The sequence below is a fragment of the Malaclemys terrapin genome, chromosome 11 (assembly GCF_027887155.1).
Source record: "Malaclemys terrapin pileata isolate rMalTer1 chromosome 11, rMalTer1.hap1, whole genome shotgun sequence".
NCBI lineage: Eukaryota > Metazoa > Chordata > Testudines > Emydidae > Malaclemys > Malaclemys terrapin.
In genome coordinates this window covers 47,421,879-47,439,261 of record NC_071515.1, presented here as the reverse complement: position 1 = coordinate 47,439,261, position 17,383 = coordinate 47,421,879, and the positions used below count along the sequence as shown (strand labels likewise).

Below are 17,383 nucleotides of genomic sequence, written 5' to 3'. Positions count from 1 at the left end.
TTTAACTGAAAACAGATGAAGCAAAGGGAAACTGCTGTTTGTGTTGGTGCCAGTTAATCATGCTAGCCCAGCAGCATTTACATTCACACCACTGTAAGAAACACATAGTTAATTGGTGAATTGGAGATATTTTACAGCTGAGGAAGGTTAGCATTGCTGAAAGATTTAACTCTGACTAATGGAAACTCATCACTGATCCCGTATGTTTTGTAACAGGTTTGCACCCAGCACAATATTTACCAGTTTATTTGATTTGATTTCTGGCTAGATATCTAGATTGATTTTTAAATTTAACTAGATATCATAGGTAACTTCCACTAAGTTGCAAAAAAGGTTAGTGTAAAAAAAAGTGCTGTTATGTTTTTGTTGTAAACACTGCAACCAGTGGATTTACTGTACATAAAAGCACAGTCAGATGCACATTGTTCTTAGTCTTATAATTTTGTGCAAAATAACATAAAAATAATTGGAAAATGATGTAATAAATGTGGAGTAAATAGTTAATAATTTATTCTGTTTTGTAGGGGCCACCTACAGATGCTCCTGCGGTGGATACGGCAGAACAGGTTTATATCTCTTCCCTTGCACTGCTGAAAGTAAGTATTCTACACTCTTTACTGTATATAGCACTTAAGATACAAAGCATTATTTGTCCAGTTTACATAAAATGAAAAAAGTATATAGACTTGTAGTGTTGACAACTTGGGTTTTGACCAGATTGTTTAAATCTAGTCAGAGAATCTTACTGTAAATGTTCCAGTTATTTTCTTGCCACGAATCTTTATTGCTTGTATTATTCTTAGCCCTATTCCAATGCTTTACATTTTCAGAACACACAACACGCTGTTAACTAATGAGTAAAATAAAAATAAGAACAGTGGCACTTTGGTAGAGGCGGAACTATCCCAAATCAAACCCTGAATCTCTTGTAAATCATACCATAGTATGTCGTAACTTTGGTCTCACTTTTAGATGTTGAAACATGGTCGTGCTGGTGTTCCTATGGAAGTTATGGGTCTGATGCTTGGAGAATTTGTTGATGATTATACCGTCAGAGTGATTGATGTGTTTGCTATGCCACAATCAGGAACCGTGAGTACTTTTCAGTAGGAACTAAAGTAAATGTTTTCTCTCACATTAAATAATTGTACATCATGTTATGATTTTCCTTCCTCTCACCCCAACACACATAAGGTATGAGAAACTACTAATGATATCCATGTCTGGATTATGCCCATATTAAATGTCTAAAGTCTGTTAAGATAATGTTTAAGTTGAACTTGGTTAGGGGTTTAAGCTATGGCTCACACTAAGTCCTTAACTAAGGCCATTATGCTGTCCATAAGTATAGTACCACAGTGTTTAAAGTTTGTAAACTGGTGACTTCAAGACCTTGTATATCCAGTTGCAGTACTGATGGAAGTATTAAGGCCAAGATGCAAACTCTGGAAAGTAAGAGTTTGATGGAAATGATGCCATGCCCTTAACTTTAGTGGCACGGCTGAAACTGTGAATTGGAATCGCTTCTCTGGGGCAGAATTTGTACTCTAGTGGCATGACTGTTAGATGATATTTCCTTAGTGTGGAAACATGATTGGTTTTACTTGAGCTTAAGAAATTGAATTTTATTAAAAGAGGGCAATGAACTGGGAGCTGGAATTGGAATTTATAGTGGCGCTGTGTGTAGCTCAAATGAAATATTGGTCTTAATTAAAGAGGCAGTTTCCTTAATTACCATCAAGATTACATATAATTGAAATATTAGAGAATTCTTTCTCAGTTTATTTTATGCATTTGCTAGCATGTTGTACATAGTGAGTTCACTGCCTTTGTTGATGGTGTATGCCCTTTGCCAGGCTCTGCAAGAGGGTATATACCCTTAACAGTGGCAACAGAGCTGAAACTGGGCTGGCAATAAGCAGCAGGAAGGAGTGTGCACAAACAAGAAATGGAGAGGAGGACGGGTGAATGGTGTTTTTTTTTTTTGTTTTTTTTGTTTTTTTTTTTTTGGTTTTTGGTTTTTTGCATGGTTGGTGGTGGTGCTCACCCAAAACACCCTTCTAAACAGAAAACTTAGCATTTTTTCAAGGAACTATAGGAATAGATTTGTTCTTATATTTAAATAATGCTCTATTAGAATTCTGATTTGTTTAAAAATTAGACAATTTCCAAAAAAATTAAAGTAGACAAACTTGAATAAAACTGTAAAGAGTAATGTCTCTTTATTAGTGAAACTATTAGATCATTTTATGTCAGAGCAAGAAGAGTGTTTGCATGCATGTTTATCTTTTAAATTACTTTATATGTAAATACACTAATGCTGTGTCTCTTCCAAAATCAGGGTGTCAGTGTAGAAGCAGTTGATCCTGTATTTCAAGCCAAAATGTTGGATATGCTAAAGCAGACAGGAAGGTAACTGTTTCAAAGCAACATCGAAAAGTTTAAGTGGTGTACTGCGTGGGTTTTGGCTGCACATTCCATATACTACCTGCAAGACCTGTGATCTGTGGGGTGTTCATTAATGTTAATCAGTAATAATTGACCCAGTATTATGATGACTATCGTATGTTATGCAACCCACTTCTCCCCATGGTTTACAAGAGATAGACTTCACATCCAGATGAGTATCCTAAATTTCCGTCTATTATTATCATAATAGTAAGCTTTGGTTTGAATGCCCCTCTAGTTAGTATATGGAGTTGCTAGAAAATAACTCAATTTAAAGGAACTAATGTTTGTACTTTATAAAATAGGAAAGCATTATCACTATGGGTATTTTAGCTTTATTTACAGGCCTAGGGTTACATTTAGTGTATATATAAAAGAAAGGGAAAAACATTTTGATAAAAAGCATCTTCATGTTTAAACAAATTTTTATTTCACTCTGTACCTCTCAACAGTTGTCATCTGCTTGCTCAAATTCTTTTACTGTGGAAAAAACTTCAAAATTAATGTTAGCAAAAGGCTCAGCAGCTGAGCAGAACAGTGCAAATTGCTTTTTGACTGAGTTCCTAGTTCTACTGCTGGTTTAATTGATATTTAATCCTTTCCCGCCGTTTGTTCCCATCGTCCATGTCTGAAATGGACTTTCTGCCGTGAAAATTCAACTCTTGACTCCAAGGAGTTAAAGAATAGATATTTACTTGAGCTGAAAGGGTAAAAACTGGTTCAGGGAAGGTGTGGTAACAGGGTGAAAAACTGAAAGCTTGATCTACCACTGCTAATGTGCATCCCTTAATGATAACACTCCTTTGTCGCACTTATTCATTTCCATGTTTTCACCATACTATGGTGAGTAATTTAAATGTTTCTAATGGTGCTTTTTTCACACCTGTGTGTCTCTCTTCTCATCCTAATTGATACCCTGTTACTTCAATGTTTTGTTTCATATCATACGTTTTTATTGCTAGGAATTTCTAAATGCCCTCTTCGTTTCAGGCCTGAGATGGTTGTTGGTTGGTATCATAGTCATCCTGGCTTTGGCTGTTGGCTGTCTGGTGTGGATATCAATACTCAGCAGAGCTTTGAAGCTCTATCGGAAAGAGCTGTAGCTGTGGTGGTGGATCCTATCCAGAGCGTAAAAGGAAAGGTACAGTAGGGGGGGTTTATGATTTTTTTTTTAATCTACTTAACTAAGATTTGAAATAAAAACACTATAAAATTCATATTAGTTCTTGAATATTCTGTCTGGTTATAAATTAATCAAAAAAACTCTACTGAAAGTGTACCATTTTCATTTGTTCCAACACTTGCATCAAAAGTCCCTGAGCAAGCCTGTAGCCTTAAGCCATATTGTATATTTGGAATAATCAGTTCTAACCTAGTCATCTGTTTGTTATTCAAGAACCGTTCAACACTTCTACCATTTGAGCCTTTTTTTGAATAAACAGATAATCCAGGTCTATAGTGTTTTAAAATTTGAGATATTACATTTTGGACAGATAGTTAAAGCTTACTAATTGCAAATTGGGATGGGTTCAGCCCCTAACATGAGCAGAAATAGTGCTTTATTTTATAAGCATTGCACATGACAGTTTCTGGTGGTATCTGCATTCCAACTGTTTTAGACAATAAAAACTTCCCTAAAGACTTGGTCTCAGCCATTTAGATTTTTGAGTAAAGATGCAGATGAATGATTAAGTATGTTAAATGATTATGAAAAGATTAACTTGCAAAGCACATTGGGTTATAGTTGTCCTTTGTTGAAATCTCTTTTGTTCTTGTTTAGTTCTTTTTTTATTTCTTTCTAGCCCCATATGCCATTTTCCTATTTCCTGCCTCATGACAGCAGGGAGCAGCTCTATTATCACCTTCACAGAGCTGTCTGCAAATGTGAGAGGCAATTCGATTTTGCTCAACCACAGGGAGAGTGGATTAGAAAAACTACAGAACGTACAGAAATTGGCTAGGTGGTTACTGCTTTAAAATACTGCTGAGGTGTTTTGTTTGAGCATGCACTTCCATTGTACTGTAGACCAATTATTTAAAATAAATTCTAATATAGAGGTATGACATTAGTATAATTTTATAAATAGTTTGAAAATATTTGTTTTCTGTATACAGTAGTTATATAGCAAGATTACATTAAAGCTACCAACCAGCTCATCTAAATATTACCATTACCTCAGAGTGCTCATCTGTTATAAAATTATATGTGAACTCTTTGACATCACATCATTATGACAGGGCAAAATTGGGGTCCATTCTAAATTTGGGGTCTATTCTTAGTTTTTTCAAAGCAAAAAGCTTGCCTATATAAGTATTCATCAAACCATAATATAAGTGATTGATTTAAAAACAAATAAGCTTCTGGTGCTCTAGAAAATGCTAAAAAGGAATTAAATTGGCCGAATGTCTTAAGTTCCTGATTACATAACTGATGTGTGGAAGGGAAAAGTAAAATATGTACTAGATTTTCCTTAGTCATCAGTATGTATTTTCCCTTTGTTTCTTCCTGTGTTGTAAAAATCAGGACAGGTTGCTTTATATTGTATCAAAGTCAAATAACGTGTATTCTATTGCTGCATTTTTAAATTAGATCAGAGTTCATATTAAATTAATTGCTAAAAATCTTATCTTCACAGTAAATAACGCTTCTGTTCTACAGCACTTATTAAGACCAAGTGTATTTTCTACTCTTTGCTGTAACTGTGAATGTCAACTAGACTTTGACTTTTTCTGCTGTCTTTTTATATTTCCTAATCTTGAATATAAGTGCAAGTATAGTCTGGTATTTTTGTAAATATAAAAATAGTTCACAACTTTTCTTATGACGTTGTCCAACTATGCCAGGAGGAGGATAGGAGACACTGGATGTGGTTTATTATGCAACTTTATTCCTAAATGTCAAGGAGTATTTGGCAGGTAAAAGGGTACAGGGCAGGTAATTCCATAATAATTCACGTATACCTTGGTGGGCAAGCTGCTGGCAGCGCTCTCCCTTCACCCATTCTGGTTGCCAGCCAACCAGCTACTGGGACTTTACTCCCCCTTTGAATAAGGATGGATAGGGTTGGCTCCCTGCCATACCAGTCATAGGTGCATGAACCCTCCACCCCCAAATTCCTCTCCTTTGTAGAATAACTCCTTTAAATCCTTTACCAATCCATTTTATCTGATCACTGCATTCTTTCCCTATGGAGTACCTGCACTGGACACCTGCCCCACACTTACATAATGAGTTGCGATATCATAGCCTAACCCCTGTTTCGTGTTCACACCAGCTAAACTGCCAATCTGTTGCTGAGGGAAAAATTCCTCCCCAGATCTCTGAGAAAGGAGTGTGACTAGTGTAATGCCCACAGTGGATCATGACAAACCTGCTATTTAACTACTTCCCTGGGTGGGAGTGTGGGTGCTACTATGCCTACTCCAGGTAAAAGAGGGCTTTTCCTGCACTGGTGTGGACCTAATAGTCTCTGCAGTCTTCTGGTCCCCTGGGTGGGGCATGGGTCAGTGTCCCCATGCTTGCCTGGTCTGAAGCTACTGCAGGGGTATTTAGCCTCTGAAGGGAAGACGCCTTTTCCTACAAGCCAGATAACGATCCCCACTGCTCAACGTCCAGTGAGGTCATTGTTACCAACTCTTCTGATTTATATTGCAAGTCAGGCAGTATTGTTTATCTTAAAGCTCCATCTCCTGAAGTCAAATGATTAAAAGTCTCAGCCTTCATTTTTTTTTTTTTTTTTTTAAGAATAAGTTTCTATCCCTCATGGTTGTGGCAAAAAGCTTGAAAACATGACCAGTGTGTGCTTTAAAGGAGCAAACCCAGAAGAGAAATAAAAATTAATTATTATTTTAAACCAGTCACATAATTTTGTGGGGGGACCTATCATGATTTTTTAAACAGCGTTGGCAGTGCTGCTTATATTAAAAAGATATTCAGCCTATAGAAATCAACTGTACCCGCCATTTTGCCGGCAATACTGTGTTCACAGATCATACCTCCTCATACCCTTGACCAACACAGCTACCCAGCAGAAGTTTTTAATGTAGACATGGCTTAAATTGCAATTTAACTTTTAGGGTATGCTTTGACTAGGATTCAAGGTGCTGTTTTAAAACACAGAATAATAGAAATGTAGGGCTTGGACCCTCAGGCTAGGTCTACACTACCCGCCTGATTCAGCGGGTAGAGATCGATCCCAGAAGCGCTCTCCCGTTGACTGCGGAACTCCTGCTCGCCGAGAGGAGGAAGTGCTGTTGACAGGGGAGCTTGCCTGCGACGCGTGGACCCGCAGTAAGTAAACTTAGTTCGATCTAGGAAACGTCGACTTCAGCTACGCTATTCTCATAGCTGAAGTTGCGTTTCCTACATCGATCCCCCGCCCCAGTTTGGACCAAGCCTCAGAGGTCATCTAATCAATCTCCCCGTGCTGAGGCAGGATTAAGTATATCCAGACCATCCCAGACATGTGTTTGTCTAACCAGTTCTTAAAAACCTCCCATGACAGGGATTCTGCAACCTCCTTAGGCAACATGCTCCAGTGCTTTAAATATCCTTGTAGTTAGACCGTTTTCCCCTAATATTTAACCTAATCTCCTTTGCTGTAAACTAAGAAGATTACTTCTCGTTCTACCTTTGGACATGGAAAACAATTGATCACTGTTTTCTTTACAACAACATTTTACGTATTTGAAGCCTCAGCCTTCTCTTCCTTGGATTAAACGTGCCCAATTCTTACAATTTTTCCTCATAGGTCACATTTTTTTTTAAACCTCTTGTCATTTTTGTTGCTATCCTCTTGATTTTCTTCAACTTATTCATATCTTCCATAAAGTGTGGTGGGTTTTTTATTACTTTAAATCTATATTCTTAAATGTTTATCACAACTTTTCTCCATAACTGTGTACCAGCAATTGTAATGTATTGTCTAATGGTATCCTGTCTATAAAACAATAATTCCCAGCAAGTTTATAATAACACGAAGCGCAAGAGTGAAGCTTGAGTTAGCTGGTTAAAGTTGGCTGGTTACTGTTACCAGAGTTCAGAAAGTATTACATTCGTTTCTGGGGTTGAATTCATTTTAGTCCACAGAGGCACCAGAATAGGATGTGGAAGAAGTGACCTCACATGGGTTTATTCCTAATTGTTGCCACTGATTTGCTTGTGTGACTGTATATCTGTCACTTAACTACTCTTTGCCCCAGTTTTCCAATGGGGCTAACAATGATTAACCATCTTTGTAGAGCATTCTGTAATACATGGATTAAAAGCTCTGTTATAATTGCTAAATATTGACATTTTTATTTCAATTTCTAACATTTTTAAGTCTTTCTAGAGCTCACTGTCTTTGCCAAAAATTGTCATTTTTTAAAAAAAAACTACAAAATCGGCAGCTGTTCCTCATCCCTAAACCAAAAAAATAACAATACATCCAGCATAATCAATTCCTCTCCTTTTCCCCTCCCCTCCCCCCCAAACATTAGTCTTTATCAGGTCCCTCCTTTCCCCAAAGTCTGGTAAATAGACAGTCCTTGCAGTATATTTTTAAATTGCAACCTAAAAGTCATGGCACCACTGAAAACAGTTCTGGTGAAGTTCTTTTCCAAAGGCACTTTACTGGTTTTTCGTGATTGATACTTTAAGACATCATTCCAGGATATTTTACTAAGAATTTCAGTTATTAGGTGTATATTTGATGTGAGAAATTTGTTTCTCGCATCAAAATAGTGTTTTTTTGTACTCTTCATATATTAAATAGGCGTACATATAAAAATCTCTTTGAAAACAGTGGTTTAAATGTCCAGTGGATTGTAGTAGTCCTTTTAGTAACGACACTGTCAAAGTGACTTAGGCCTAGTCTTCACTTACCGGCTGGTCCGGCGGCACGCCATCGATGTTCTGGGATCAATTTATCGCGTCTGGTTAAGACGCGATAGATCGATCCCGGAAGTGCTCACAGTCGGCGCCGGTACTCCAGCTCACCGAGAGGAGTACGCGGCATCGACGAGGGGAGACTTCCTGCCGCGTCTGGACCGCGGTAAGTTCGGACTAAGGTACTTCGAATTCAGCTACGTTATTAACGTAGCTGAATTTGCGTACCTTAGTCCGATTTGGGGACTTAGTGGGGACCAGGCCTTAGAGAAAATATCTGTAATTTGTAACAGAAGAGCAATCTGCATTTTCAGAAGGGATCAACTTTTCTTTGAGAGGAAACTTCTTTTGTAAATAAACTGCATGTATCATACAAAACTATTAGGCATCTTGTCAGGTAAAGCAATTATTATAAAGTATCTCGTGCTTGAACCAAGTTCTGTCATTTACCTGAGATAATTCATGAGAGCTAGAAAGATACTGAAATTTTGTTGTTTATTGCTCATTAAAGGGAGCCAGGGGAAAAAAAATCTGGTTTTTGTATTGATACAAAAATATAACGTTTTAGACGCCTCAGAAGTTGTGCCCAGGATGTTGGGTAGCTTGCCATTTTCGAAAAGCTCTTCATCCAGCCACTTGGTTTCTAATGGGAATTCTAAATTGCATAGTCCTTTCATGTTTTTTGGATTCTTTTCCTAGAAAAGGGATAATCTATATGAATTAGCTATGAAACAAGCCAGATGCATATTCTTTTCAAAGTAGAGTTAAGAGATGCACTATTTATTTTATAGTAGCACCTAGAAGTTTCAACTAGGGCCCCATTGTGCTAGGTTCTGAATAAAGGCATGGTCCTTGCCCTGAATAGCCTTCAATCTCACTAGAGAAAGGTTGAGAGAATGTTTTCTTTCTCATTTTCCAGATGAGAAACTGAGGCACAGAATGTAAGTGACTCACCAATGGAGGTCTGTGGCAGAGATGGAAATTGAACCTGGATTTCCTGAGTCTTAATGCAGAGCATTAACCACAAAATCATCATAAGCAAAATATTTCCCTCGGTCATTGGTTTGCTTATTCAGGTTTCAGTTTAGAATGATAAAGCATACTGTAGCTATCATAAGAAAACATTGGATTATTAAACTGTCCCCCTTAGAGTTTTGTTGGCTTGCTTTATCCTGCATAAATGAGATTTAATCTCTTCAAGAATGGTCATGGTTAATTTGAACTAAATGAAATAAAACGCTACACAGAAACTAATGCTGTGCCATCTCTTTAACCACAACTTCATCTGCTTGTGTGCCAAATGACCTCCCTTTCTTAATGGCGATTTCTCCTAAAAACCAAATTTCTTGCATCAAGTCCTAGAACTCTGATTCTGCTTAAGATATATGCACCATTTCTAGATCTTGATTTGAATCTGTCTGTTATGTATCTGGGCTATATTATTTTGCCTGTTTCTGACTTAAATGTTAAGATCCTTGGATCCACAGGACTGTCTTCCTTTGCTTAGTTCTCGGTACTGAACAGTGCACATTAAATAGCATAACTTTTTATTTTGCTATTTTCAAACTTCATATATTAAGACTAGACTTCCTTAACACATACTTTCCCAAACAAGAAGAAAGAAAGCTGGACTGCTCTCCAAGACAATCCTTTATGCTGGAAATCTACAGCTCAGTGTCTAAATTTTCCATAGCCATATAGAGTCTTACTGACTTGGGAAAATTATCCAGTGATCTAATGGAGTCAAATGAAGGCCAGTCAAATAATCATCAATTATGCCTTACATAAAATAAGGGCACTGAAGACCGTTCCAGCTTGGTATCCTTGAGTTACCTTTGCATTGCTTATTGGGTGATCTTTACTATTTTAAATCCTGTAGTAAATAATCACAAGAATGAACAGAGCACAAGATTTTGGCTGCTTTGTAACTGATTTTTAGTTCCATAAATGGCCAGATTATGAGAACTTGAAACTGAAGTCATTCATTTACTCCTGGTACCAGCTTCCCCAACAGTGTCACACCAATGTATTTCAACTCTGATCTAGAGTGACGTCCCTAGAGGTCAGAGTAGTTCATTCTGCATGCTTGATCAATCATTGACCAAGTCCAGTGAAATTGTCAGCAAGAATGCCAGTTGTGATAGTGTTTTTTGATGTGGACATCCGTCCACTATGAGCTAGAATGGGATCACCAGTTTATTTTATAGATATCCAAATAACCAACAAAGATCTGTCAAATGGTAGCAACTCAGTCGCTATTGAGTGAAAGGTGGATTCATTACAGTGATCTACAGGTGAAAGGCTGAGGCATCCTAATCTGAACTAAGCAAAATTTCAGCCTTGAACTTTGACTTGCAGAACAGAGAAATGGGAATTTGTCTTGGTTTTGATTTGTAAGAAAAGCAGGAAGCTGATAACTGTTGAATTATTAGAGAACTACATTTTTTTTTTTTTGAATCATCACATTTTTGTAGTAGAAGATCCTGCATATTTAATTATGATATAGGTATCTGTTAATATTTGTACTTCCATTCAGAATAAAATTTTCAAAATATTAGACAAAGTACAAATTATATTATTGTTCCAACTTCATCACTATTTGTCCTTCCTATTTCATTGTAAAGCCAGCAAAAATGTTATAACTATACATTCTCAACATTTTTGTTCATGTTAGTGCATCATGTACTCTGCACAAATAATGTAGTTTCTAAACAGAATATTACAAATCAGAAAACTTGCATTTACAGACCTCATTGTTAAAGTGAGTGTCAGTGTTCTGATTATTTTTTTGGATATGCTGTGCTCTAAATCAGGTGATAAATGCTTGCTTAGTAAACTGTTTTTATAGGTTATTTCAGTTCATTCTCTTTCCTAAAACAACAAAGTTCCAAGTATACTTTTCATTGAAAAGTATTAAATGTTTAAGTACCTTTTACCATGGTGGATGTAGAATAGTCCATTTATCTTCATTAAGGCATATAGCTTTAAAACTTGTGGTTTTGCTACTTGTGAGTTATGGATGCATGCCCTCACTTGTCAAGATAAATGTATTATACTGAAGTTGTCTCCCCTCCCAATATGGATATTCAAGTTGTGCAGCAGATTTGACCACAGTAAGCAATTCTCCAAGGATAAAGAAAGAAAATGCACATACTCCTAGGAATCTCTTTTCCAGAGATAAAATTGACATTTTATAAATAATTTCCATGTTGCAAACTTCAAACTCACAATCACAGCAATTCAGCGATATGAATTTGGCATGAGTCAGTTTCAGTTCCTAGTGCTTTTCATTGGAAATGGCATAAAAAGTAAGATTTCTCTGAATTTTTTATGCTGTGGGCTTACAAGGGACAGAAGATGTTCTTCACTTGTGGTTGTCTAACAGTGCATGGCAGCATAAATAACGAAATGGTCATAAACCTTAGCTGCACTTCTAAGGTCACATGTTCCATTTAATTTTTAAAGAATCTAGAAACAAACTAAGCAGTTGATAACAGGTCAGTTGCAGGTGATAAAAGATATTTTAGATGCGACATTACTTCTTTTTCCACACCTGGCATAGCCACATTATATCTTTTGCAGTGTTTTTTCTTATGCACTGGTAGGTTTGTCCACAAACAATAACAAGATTCTTGAATTTCAGGGTAACAATGCATTTTTAAAGACAACTTTCATATTGAATAGATTTTTTTTGTTTGGTTGGTTTTTTTTTGCTGCACAAAGATTGATGTCAGGAAAGTTCGTTTGAATAACGAGGATGATTTATCTGTGTCTGCAGTTTGTCACTGTGTGTAGAACAGCATGCCAAATACAGGTATGCTTTCGTAAAATGAGCTTCTAGATTTGCTGTTGCAAAAACTTGTAGAATTAAAATGTCATTTTAAAAATATTTTATATAGAACTTTTGACTAAAAATTCCACCCCAAAAACCAGCCCCCCAAAGCAGTGCTTAAATGGGCCCCACCGTGTAAACTAGATTAATTGTCATTCCCAATACAAAATGTCTGTTCCTTTAAAAAATGTTCAGTTATGTGACTATGGTTCTTTAATTTACAGAGACAGAATTGACTAAAGTCCTTGTATTAAACATCAAACATCTTAATCAATGTAGTTTTTAAAGTTTCTTTTCAAATAAGTATACAGAAGTAAAGTTTAAAAAAAAAAAAAATTTTTTTTAAACAAACACAATCAAAAATTTGCTCTCTGTAATTCATTGGCCAGGCACAAGATATAAAAGCATGAAAAAAGTGAATAACATATTGGATCATATTAAGCATAGCTACATACAAACAGCCAAAAAATTACAGATGACATTGAGTTTGGAGATGATTTGAATTTTGACTATGCAAAATGTATTACTCAAACTATTGTGGGTCATTGACCCAGCGACATGCTTGCAAAAAGTATGCCATCTTTATTGTTTTTCAGATTATTATGGTTCTTGTAGCTAAGACAGATGTACAAAAAGATACAGTTTTTATTTTGTATTGGCAGCTTCCAAATATTTAGTATCTATTTCCAAGAGTTGCAATTAGTAAAGCATCCATGGTACTGAAATCCACACATCCCACAAGCTAATTATATTTGCAAGGTCAGATTGAATACATATTTTCAGAAAAATAAAGGGTTATATAAATGTGTCTTCTACTTGGCTGTTATATCACAGTTTGTTGATCTGGAGTATAATGTGTACAATTCACAAATTTGTCTGATAACAGAAAGTGGTGTGTGATTGTGTTTATTTTACTAACCAGTATATTCACAGCAATCACTTCCAAATATCTCTCCAGTAAAGATGTGTTAATTACAAAACAGACAAGGTCTTCTATTATATTAAAGCTACTAACAAGAAGACAGCAGGAATCACACATGTAAATAGCATCATCAACCCCTATTTTAGTCCTCTGTTTTGATCTGTGAGTTGTGCATAGACCAAAGGTGCTATTAAAGACTCAGTGTATGAAATAGGCAGCATTATATGAACAAAATTTATTCAACAAGAAAACAGACCTTTAACATGAATTTAACAAGCCTGAGAAATTATAAACTATCATATGCCGCAGATTCATGCAGTGATAATAAACAAAAAAGGAAAGTAAGAGGTTTTCTTAAACTAGCCAAACTGCTAATGGTTTTGTTATAAGCTGTCTACTGTTGAAGTGACCTCTGAAAAGTCTTGAGACACTTTGTACCAGAAGAAATTAAATGGTCAGGATGGTGAAAGAGTTGCAGTGTGAAAAAAGCATATTTATAACTGCTACCATCATAATCTGGAAAACATCCTACTACCATAGTCTTGAGTTAGGCTTTCAGAGAGGTAGTCTAAAAGCCTCATGTAAATCTGTTACTGTTTTTGTTAATACAGTGCATGCTGTCGTGAGGTAATAAGTACAATGAAAACTATAAATTTGGAACTACTGTAAATCCCTTAAATTCTTAAAGTAACTCTGAAAAATGGGTTTTTCCTCTGCTTTAATTAATCCTGGGAGGTTCTCTATTCAGATTACTGTCTCTCTAAAGTTCCATTGTTAAATATGAGGTGACCATGTTGCTGTCATTTGATTGCATCATGCTGTACTTCAAAATAAACACAGAAAAAAGACTTTAGTTTGTGCACACCTCCAGGTGCTCACCAGGGCTTTTTCCTTGAATCTTACTGTGGCATAATTAACACCTAGTTCACCCATTGCTCATTAGTGCACTGGACATTAATGAGTCTATTTATTTTGATATGATGCTCTAAAGGGGGAACCGATTTGTTCTCACTGTGCAAAAAGCAATTAGAAGATTTCACAGAAATGTAAATGTAGGGTATATTGCTGTATTTATGCTTTTATTGCGTACTAGATCTAAATTTAGATTGCAGGTTGTTGAGCATGTTGGTTTCCTTAAGACAGTTGCTATAGTGATGGCAATGAATTCCTTTAATCTTGGTGTAGCTAAAGTATTTAGTTTTTATTGGTTGTCATAATGCTACCAACAAGAAAAATGTCATTCAATTCATACTTTCTGTATTGGGTCTAGATTAGATACCCTTGGTTTTTTTGAACATGTAAGAATTATGACTTTAGGATTTCACACTGGAGTTTGAACAAGTAGGATGCTAACAGTTTAGCAAATATTTGTTTCCTTTCTCCAGAGTTGTGCATAGAGAGCCTGTAACCCTTATTAATGTGAGTAGTGCCATTGAAGCGATGGAAATTACTTGCATGAGTAAGGACTGCAAACTTGAACCCATATTGAGTATAGTTCTTAAATATTTCAGCAGCTAGTTGTCCAATATAGTTTGCTATGAAAGTTATCCAAATGTGACATTGTGAACAGTAGTTTAAAATATTTGATTTACTATCAAAACAGTGTTGCAATGCCTAATACGTTAGGAGTTTTTAGTTTTCCTTTCAAAAACTTACCTTGAAAAGGAAACATGGAATCCAAATATTGGAGCAAATGATTAGTCAAAAATGCAATTGCATTTTTGGATAAGTTCCATGATTTCTAGTGGAGCAGTCATTTAAACTGCAGTCTAGGAGTGTAGCCATTAGGAAGTTAAATTACGATGAAGCACTAAGTTGTGGTATTCTGCCAAGTTAATGTATCTTGCTCCTCAGAGTAAATTTTTATTTGCTTGATTTTCCTATTTAGAAGTCTCTGGAGGACTACAGTATGGTTTCTCTCCCCCTTCCCTCCCCTCCCCCTTCGCTTTAATTTATTTGTACTCCTTACTTACTATAGTTGGGCATTTGCAGATGTTTCTAAATTAGAACATCTGGTTAAAATGGAATTTCAGGAGTTGGAAAACTGATAAGATGTACTTTTACATATACAAACACGAGTCTTAACTGTCTGAGTTAAAGTAAAATCTGCTGTGAACATTAAAAAGATAATTGATCTTTTTTGTATTACAAGGACGAAACAGTAGATACTTTGAACTCTTTTAGAGCATGGTTGATGTCTTACAGGTGAATGAAGTTTAATGGTTTACAAAATCATTAAAAGAATTAAACTTTTCTTTAGCAAGATTAAAATTCCATGTGCTAAAATAATTGTGTGTGTGTGTTAAACTGGTTTATCTATTTAATTAAGAGAAGGAAGGTAGGTGTGTGTGTCACAGGGAAGGGGAGAATGTTAGGGGGTTTTGTCTTTAACAAAAATTTATAAGGTATCTGTCACCATGCTATCTGGCATAAATTGGGTCACTGAAATTCTAATAGGTGCAGAACCATGACCTATTTGCTGAAGGCAACTTTGGCCAAACCCTTCTGCATCTTGTCTCTTAATCAGCTGAGAGTCCAGGATTGTACAAGTGACTAATTTACAACTGCTTAATGGATAGACCATGTGGGAAATTTAATTTTAAAAAAAGTTTATAACTTCCAATCTACTTATAACTGCTTATTTACTGAACATCATTGCTGTACTTGAAGCTGTACGCATTTAGCAGTAGACATGGACTCATCCTAAATTGGATATGGACCATGTAGTCAACATACATGCACAAGTGAAAAAATATGGTCCTTCTGATGGTACAAATATCTTCCACTACTTTGTATACCATTATCTGTCTCATATCAACCATGGCAATGTTTTGCTTGATGTGACTTAAGCAGCTTCTTTGACATGTACAGTATGTGAAATAGCTATTAGGCTGCCTTCAGTTTAAAATACTGTAAATTAGATTTTTAAATTTCCATATTAATCTCTGCCAGTGCATTTCTGTTAGCTCTCTGTGCCCTTTAACATGCTATTATAATTGCATTACACTCCCACTTAAGTAGGTTTATGGGTAGTACCATAAATTGTTTAACTTGAAGGGAAGTCCTGAATTGGTGAGATGCACTTAAAATAATTTTTAAAATATGGAAAATTCTTCTGTTCTTGCTTACCTAGAATAAACTATTATAAAACAATGGGATATTTAGCTTCTCAGTATATTAGACCTTGGTGTCTCGGTGCCATGTAGTATTGTGTGAAATACAGATTACAATACAACTGTAGTGGAAATGACTCAGGCATTTTAATATAAGCTCTTAAAACCTATGAAGCATAAATCCAGTTTAAGAACATGACAAAATTAGAATATTTAAAAATAAGGCCTCAACACTTCAATCAAAACCATGTGAGCAGATGCCTACATCCCTGTGGCACCCCATTGACTTCAGTGGAGTTCTGCATAGGTGCGAGGTGCTATGTGCACAGGTGTGGTAGTAGGATTAGGGGCTAAATAAATCAAAATCTTAGCTTGTAGTTATGAATCTCTAATGATGGTTGGTGGTGACAAGGACAGTTTTTGAACTGCAGTGTTCTAAGCTATATCTCACCTAGCAGCAGGTTAGGTGATTATTTTATTGTCTGAAGCCACTAAATATTTCTTTGCAGAGGTTTCTTGAACAATTTCAGCAAAGCATAGAAATAGGCTAGATGGAAGCTCTACTTTTTTTTTTCATTTGTAATGAAATAACTGGATATACTACCTTCCATGTTCCTTAAATCATAAATGACCTTGGTCGTCTTTTACTCTATTTCTTACTCCTGAGCATGACACTGACAAGGACTTTTTAATCCATCAGACAGTTTATAGACCCTTTCCTAGTCACAAGAAGCAAAAAGCATCTGACTAGAAGGGAATACATAGGGCATGTTCCTTGCTGGCTATAATTTTGTTGTCATTTCAAGTATTGTGGTGGTGTAATTGATGTGACAGGACTGGGCTTTAGACACAGTCCCTTAGCTTGTGCTCACTTTCAGTTTTAGTCTCTCTCTGTCATTCATTTTGATTAGATAAGATTTAGGTGACAAACCTATACATACCTTTGAAGTTTTTAGTATGTATATCTACTGATCTTTTCAATGTTGTATGATAAAAAGTACATAAAACTTAATAGTTCCATGAAAAATGTAGTAGTTGGTGTCACCTTACAATACAAAGTAAAGAATTGTGTGCTGATGGCACAGTCAGCAGGAGGTTCTTTTTTATTAATATTATAATTAAAAGATTTTCTGGAAAAAGGCCAAAAACAGATGAGAGTTGATCATGCCTTGTCCACTGTTGCTTGGCACCATTGCTTG

General features: G+C 35.9%; 1 protein-coding gene across 2 annotated transcripts in view; it reads left to right on the top strand.

The window, feature by feature from the left end:
• PSMD14 (proteasome 26S subunit, non-ATPase 14) overlaps positions 1 to 17,383 on the top strand; it is a 61,181-nt gene that overhangs the window by 31,329 nt on the left and 12,469 nt on the right. For both annotated transcript variants that reach the window (XM_054044374.1, XM_054044373.1), the window contains exons 4-7: positions 525 to 596; positions 973 to 1,092; positions 2,342 to 2,412; positions 3,439 to 3,589. In XM_054044374.1, coding sequence (XP_053900349.1) covers positions 525 to 596; positions 973 to 1,092; positions 2,342 to 2,412; positions 3,439 to 3,589 — 414 coding nt within the window. The remainder of the gene's footprint in view (positions 1 to 524; positions 597 to 972; positions 1,093 to 2,341; positions 2,413 to 3,438; positions 3,590 to 17,383) is intronic.